Here is a 7,508-nt window from a genome sequence, read left to right on the forward strand (position 1 = left end):
TACACTGTAAAGTTACATGCAATCCAATGTAATATAAACAAGATTATGATGATAATAAAAAAGTAAATTAAAAAAAAAGATTTGAGGCATCTGGAAAGCACAGTGTATTGGCTAGGATTTGCACATGGAATGAGTGAGCAATAAATTAGGGACCACCTAGGAAACCTGTGCACCTAAACTTAAATGCATCTCAAATACAACAGCATCTGTTGTCCTAGGACCTTGAGTAAGGAGCCGAAATGAGTGGTCAGCATGGAGACAGCAGAGTATGCAGCATCACAACATTAGGCTGGAAAATCATTCAGACAAGTGAAACGTCCACCCTCCTCTTTGCACTTGGCTTAATTAGGGACCACCTAGGAAACCTGTGCACCTAAACTTAAATGCATCTCAAATACAACAGCATCTGTTGTCCTAGGACCTTGAGTAAGGAGCCGAAATGAGTGGTCAGCATGGAGACAGCAGAGTATGCAGCATCACAACATTAGGCTGGAAAATCATTCAGACAAGTGAAACGTCCACCCTCCTCTTTGCACTTGGCTTTCCAGATCCTCGCCGGGCTATAGACAAGGATCTGGAACACAGAAAGAGGGAAATGCTTCCACGCGCAGTAAGAACACCCCTACGGGGACGAGAACCTGCCACAGAACAGAAGGGTGTTGGTTCTGTTGTGCCTGATGAAGAAGAGGAAGGGGTGGTCAGCACAGAACTGGGGTCCAGAGACCAGGCAATACCCTACCAACACAACCGCCGAGGCTGCCGCTGCCTCCATGCCTTCCTCGTTCACCTCCACAAAACTCTTGTGCATAAACTTGGACAAACACAGAGCGGTTTCACCTGCCATTACCAACAAGTCAGCCTTGCCCTGGACGAAGGCATCGACCACTCCCAAATGCCGAAGCACAGATTCCATGTCATAATTCTCTTGCAGCTTTTGTCTCAGGAGGAAAACTTCAACATCAGTACTCTTCATACACTCTGGTTTGGGCCAGGCCATCAGTTTCTCAAAAGTGAGGCTTTTTTCCACCTGTAAGACCAGAATTAGACTTTAAGTGTCGGGCTTTACTGTGATTCCACAAGCACACACAGTACTCACACCCACACAGATACCCATGTCTCCTGGTTGCAGATGGACTGCCAGGAAGTGGTGTGCTCTGCTCCTCACCCAGAGTCCCACGTGCTATTCCAAACACCACTTCTGTGACAAGTAGGGAGACTCCAAGAAGCCCACAGACAGGAAGACCATGGCTGTCCTCTCCTCCCAAAACACTTCCAAGAAATCATTTTTAAAATATTTATTTATTTAATTCCATTTGCTATTATTTTTTAATTTGACCAGAGATAGAGAAAGAGGAAGTGAGAAAGCAAGCCGCCAGGTCCAGGACCTGAACCATAGTCAGCCACGTGGGAGTCCGGCACCTTAACCACTACACCACCTGTCAGCCCCTAATACTGTGTTTTGTCAGTTTTGTTATTTATTTCATGAGAGAGAGTCAGAGACAGAAAGAGAGAGAAAGACAAGCACCCTCAACAAGATCTCATGCTACAATCCCTCTCTCCCCAGCCTTTCAGCCTTCCATGATCACAAGCACCCCCAGAGTGTACGGGTCAATGGGAGCCAAATCCTGATCTTCCAGGTCAGGTTTGACAGAGCATTGCACAACCACGTGACACCACCTCCAGGCCTCCAGGTTCTTATATTTTAGGTTTGGCTATAGGGCATTTGTGCTTGCTGAAGAGAGACACACAAGCGAGTAATCACCCCTTAGGGGGATGACCACACCACAATCCCTTCGCCATTCTCTTCTCAAGATGCTGGGTGCACACACACATGCACTCCGTGTGTTTTTCAAGCTACCAGGTCCGGGCTCAAAGCATGCAGTTGGCTTTGTGGGGTCTAGTCTTGTTAACCACCATGCTACAGCCTGGTCCAGTCCTCAGATTTTAAAATATGATGCCAATAGCAATGATTATGACAATCATGGATCTCATTTATAAAGAGTTTACTGTCTGCCAGATAATCCTGCTAAGCTTGGTTCCTGGATTCTCCCCCAATTTATCCTCATATTAATCCTATCCAGAAGACATTATTACCCCATTGTGAGGATGAGAAAACAGAGGTTGAAATTTAGTAAGGTCATGCAGATAACAATGGGCAAGCCGGCCTTGAACAAAGGTTCTGTCCAAAGTCAAGTGCCCACACTCCGGGTTCTCCAACACGAAAGGCAAGGCCAGGAGGTGGAGGCAGTGCTGAGTTCTGTCTGGGTAAGAAGGCGGTGGAAGATGTCACCCCCTTCTTGGCAGAAATGCAGAGTGGGAAGGTCTGCCAACCTCCAGCAGAGTCTCACCGAACTGAGGTCCACTCCATCGTCAGGCAGCAGAACCAGCATGCTCAGCTCCTGCCCCGCATACGGCAGGCCCAGCAGCGGCGCCCCGCCCCCCCCCCTCGCTGACACACGCCATGTTGAAGGTCGCTTTCTGAAACATCATCTGCACCAGCCTTTGTTCCTTCTGATAACAATGAACACATAAACCGAATTTAAAACAGAGCGTTCAAGAGGCAAGTAACATTTCCATACAAACTTCAGTGGGCTCCAGGATGCTGTCAACACCCATGAAAGAAAGCACCATATTCATCGCCCAGGGTTGCTTACAATGTCAGCTCAGGGGACTCCCATGTACTCAACTATGGTTTGGGTCCCGGACCCAGGGGCTTAAATTCATGCCTGGTGGGTGTGTTTGGATGCCTAAGATCCAGAGAGGAGAAGGGATTGTGATGTGGCCATCCCCCCTGGGGGGTGATTTCTCGCTTTCTGTCTCTCTGTCTCTCTGTCTTTCTGGCAAGCGCAAGCACCCTATACCCAAAACCTCTCCAAAAAAAAGAAAATGTAAGCTTACTCCTTCCCATCCCATTAACAGATTCGACAATCCTAACCTGGGAAAGTGGGAAAGAAGATGTGTATTCAGCAAAATAAAATGTTGTTCTTTAAACTGTCCAGAGGTGGAAGTCAGACTTCCTCCATTTAAAACATGCTCAGCATAGATATCTAAAAAGAAATACAATCAAATATAATGATTTAGAACGGGCTTTAGAAAAACCTTTAGTTTTAAGAACCAGGTGGCAGTGACGGATATAAAAGAATGACCAGAGTAGTAATAGAATACAAAAAAATGAAGGCAGGAAATATTTTCATTACTACATTTCTTTACCTACTGAGTTTAAATTAAATAGAAACTTATTTCTATTTTAATTAGGGAAAAAAGTGTTTTAAAAGCAAGATGAACCGTGGGACCACTGGTTGGCATGGACATTAAAGTGCTGGATTCCACATGGCTGAGTGCATAGTTCGAGTCCTTGGCCTGGTGGCTTGAAAAACACACTGGGTGTGTGTGCAGGCATGACCAAAACCCCAAGAGGAAAATGGAGGAGAAGGGATTGTGGCATAGCCATCCCCTTTGGGGGATAATTTCTCACTCCCCCACTCTATCTCTGGTGAATGTGTGCACTCTATAGCAAAACTTAAAAAAAAAAAAAAGACCAAAAAAAGGATTTTTTAGGGGTTGGATAAATTAGCAAACTCTTCTAATGCTTGCCTTATACCTCAATATCAGTGTAGGGTCTTGGTCATTTAATTTTAATATCAGAAAGCTACGAATACTGAATTAATAATGATAAATTGATCATTCGAGTCAGTACTCATTTTAATTTTAAATATACCTAACTAAAGACATACGTTTTCACAGTCTCTTTCTCTACCCCATCCACCCATGCATATGTAACACCTGGATTTTTGCTTTCTCTCTGAGCAACTGGGGCATAAAGGAAAATAATTAGTTTCGAGATCAAGGTGGCAGTAACAGATGGTAAGAAGTCAATGGAGGCATCGCAGTAGTAAAACGCAAACATTCGAGCTGCAATATTTTTAGCACTTTAGTTTTCCTCTACTGAGTTTAAAACTTTATACACAAATACGTTAGTTAACGTTTTCAGATTATTTTTAACCAATCATTTACAGTTTTGTTTCTCTTTCCAGTATCAGGCCCATGTGCTTGCCAGAGAGAGAGAGGGAAACTGAGAAAGTAGCTCCCAGGTGGGATGGCCATTCCACAACCTCCTCTCTATTCTGCTCTCAGGATTTTGGGCATACACACACACATGCGTCCAGCGTTTTCCAAGCCACTGGGTCTGGGACTCAAATTACATATCAGTCATGTGGGATCCAGTTGCTTTAACCACCATGCTACCTACTGGACTCAGTCATTTGTTTTTACATTATGTTTCTCCATTCAATTTCTTCATCTAATGAGCTTGACTTTTTCTTTTCTTTTCTTTTCTTTTTTTTTTTGGAGAGGCATTTTTGCTATAGGGCGTGTGTGCTCGCCGGAAAGACAGAGAGACAGAAAGTGAGAAATCATCCCCCAGGGGAGATGGCCACACCACAATCCCTCCTCCATTCTCCTCTTGGGATCTTGGGCACGCACGCACACATGCCCAGCATGAGTTTAAGCCACCGGCATGAGTTTAAGCCACCAGCTCTGGGACTCAAATCATGGTCAACTACATGGGAGTCCAGCAACATAGCCATTACGCCAATTGCTGGTCCCTAGCATGACTTTTTCTAAGCTTCCCCATACCTGATTTATTTTGAAAGGCATTTCTCTTGTGTATCTTTTGGCAAATTCTTCATTCCACCTCCCTTTGAAGTAGATGGCGTTGACAAGAACTAGCCTTGTCTCTGTGTTAATTGAACTGACCGGCAACAGGTCTTGAATTTTACCTTTAGAGAAAAGTAGAGATTATATTCAGTTGCTTTTTATAGAAGTGTGATAAATAAACTACAATATGACATTTTACAGATGCTAAAGTATTAGTCAAGAATATTCAGTTTTCCCATTTGCTGAGTTGGGATTGTTACATACAGAAGTCAAAAACAATGTACACAAATAGAATTCGTGACTACCGACCCATCAGGAACATCCCCTAAGCTGAGGGTGGTGAAAGACCTCCACACTGTTCAAGGACAGCAGTTTGGTAGAAAATAGAAATACTATACCAGGTCAGAAAACAAGACCAATGAGAAATGAGGGATGGGCTGGAAGGGCTGCCATTATCCCAAGTGGTTAAGTGGAGTGTTTGTTCTCATGCTCCTTGGTCATGCCTAGTTCGGACATTCTATGTTTATCCCTGAACATCTCAGGGGCAGCCAGAATAAATGGCTCAAAGGACAAAAAGCTGGCCATGAGCACATGAGGAGTTTCTGGAATAAATATTACTATAGGATCCTCTGAACAAAGCACCAGCCATACCTAGAAAAGACAAGGTGGGCAAGTAAATTTATTTCCCTCATCCCCTGATGTCAAGTGGCATCTTTTCAATGAACTAAAGCATCCTTGTTAATTCATGGTCTCAAGGGGGCATAAATGATAAAGAGTCTAAGAAGAAATGGAGAAAATGAGTCTTTAAGGAAAACTATCTCTCTTTACTGTCACATTTGTTAGCAGAAATAGCAATATTTCTAGTGGTACTAGCATAATTGGTACACGAGTACGAATGGGTCAAACATTAGACCATCTCTCTCTCTCTTTCTCTCTTTTTAATTTTGCTATAGGGCAGGTGCTCTCATTGGAGAAATAAACAGAGAGAAAGTGAGAAAGTACCCCCAGGGAGAATGATCACAGCATAATGCCCTTCTCCTTTACTAACTTCACAGGATTTGGGGGCAACACACACGTGTGTCTGGTGTGTTTTCAAACTGTTTGGTCTGGAACTCAAACCATCCACTTGGCCATGTGGGATACAATTGCTTAAACCACTGTGCCATTGACTGGCCATATTAGACCATCATTGATCTTAAGGGCCAAGGATGGAACATGCCACTCTCTGAACTAGGAACAAATAAGGTTGAGTTCCAAATGGAGAGTGTTTCAGCCTGTAAAATCGGTCAGCCCTGAAAGAGGATCTGCAGCTACTTAGTCAAGTCTAGACATGGCAAATCTAATTAAGGGAGCTTAAGGAGAAGACGTGAAAGAAGCCATAGAAAAAGTAAACTCAATAGATAAAGGTAGCAGAGATAGAGGTCCCCACAAACTATAGGAAGAGGCAACCCAAGGATGTGATCCACCAGTCCCCTTCTCACAGAGATGAAAGAATCACCCGACATGAAATTTTCAGTCTAGTAAAAGCATGCTTTAATACAATTAAGACACTGGAAATCTGGCCAATGAGTTTCTTTTGACATTTGTATCAGTTGCTATGGTCCTGAGAAGACAGACAAGATTAAATCTGTAAATCAGAACCTTTCTGAGTTTTCTAAGGTTCAGATATGCTGCAAGGCCTAGTCAGTTGGCATCACTCTATCATCTGAAATACCAGTGAAATCAGAAGAGTAGGGAAAAGGGAGCAGTCGGACAAGGAAGAGAAGGAAGAGGAGGAGGCAGTGGAGGAGGAGGTGGGCTGGGGTGGAAGGAGGGGGAAATAACTTACAACACTGACCTTCAGTCTTTTTGGAGACCCAAGTGTTTATATGTTTCCTGGACTCCTCTGCAGCTTCCCTAAAGGAAAGCTGTTCTAGCTCGGCCTGGTAGAACTGAAGACAGGACTCCTGGAACGTCTTTGGAGAGAAAAATGTTTAATGAGGCTGCATTGCTAAATAAAATGGCAGCAAGCTTCTGATAATTTTGAATACTATATTCCCCTCCACACCTTTTTTTAAAAATTATTTAAAAGATCGTATGTATTTCTTTAAGTGGTATTTTTGTATAGTAGATGTTAAAATATAAGTTTGAAAATAGACATGCATTGAGCCCTGAATACTCAAAGATGCATAAAAGAATATTAGAAGCAGTCACATTTTAAATAATGTGAGGTATAATTATAGGGTCATGGTTTCCTTTTTTTTTTTTAATGTTACCATAAATTTCTCAATATCGCTAAGGTTTTTCTCCCAGGCTCTGTAATAACAGCAGGTGATCAGAATACAGCTTTTATTTTTTTTCAAAGAATTATTTATTTACTTTTATCATTCATTCATTTTATTTTAGAGAAAGAGGGAAAGTGAGAAAGCAAGCCAGGACTCGTACCATGGTCAGCCATGTGGGAGTGTCCAGTGCCTTAACCACCACGCCACCTGCTGGTCCCCAGAATACATGCTTTTATTGATTCAATGTGGCTCAAAAACATTTTGCAAGCATACCAGAGAGGTATGCCAGGGAGGGTGGAGCGAGAGAGGACAGAAAGCAGGTGAGCAAAAGATTTGGGACCAGTCAAGGTGGCACAGTGGCAACAGAGCGCTCTGTGACACGAAGGCACATAGGAATGTCCCCAGTCCCCATCTCAAGGTTTCCCTGCATGTGCTGGGGGTGGGTGTGTGCCTGTGGCCCAGGCTGGCTGATGCTGGGGTTGGGTGACAATGTGTGGATTCTGCTAGGGGTGTTGTCTCCCTCTCTCACTCTCTCTCTATCCCTCTCTCACGGAAGAAAGAAAGAAAGAAAGAAGCTTTAGAAAAAAA

The 7,508-nt window shown here is 43.5% G+C and overlaps 1 protein-coding gene across 1 annotated transcript; it reads right to left on the bottom strand.

The window, feature by feature from the left end:
* Window positions 1–622: 622 nt before the first annotated feature.
* Window positions 623–6,620, bottom strand: LOC102473403 (serpin B9-like; the record flags this gene model as incomplete). The annotated part of the gene is given in 5 exon segments (XM_014583277.2): window positions 623–1,027; window positions 2,349–2,438; window positions 2,440–2,511; window positions 4,636–4,778; window positions 6,494–6,620. Coding segments are annotated over 5 exon segments (837 nt in total), but the record flags the coding sequence as incomplete, so codon positions are not given.
* Between the last annotated feature and the right edge of the window lie 888 nt (window positions 6,621–7,508).

Source organism: Tupaia chinensis, unplaced genomic scaffold, assembly GCF_000334495.1.
Source record: "Tupaia chinensis unplaced genomic scaffold, TupChi_1.0 Scaffold144209_1, whole genome shotgun sequence".
Lineage (NCBI taxonomy): Eukaryota > Metazoa > Chordata > Mammalia > Scandentia > Tupaiidae > Tupaia > Tupaia belangeri.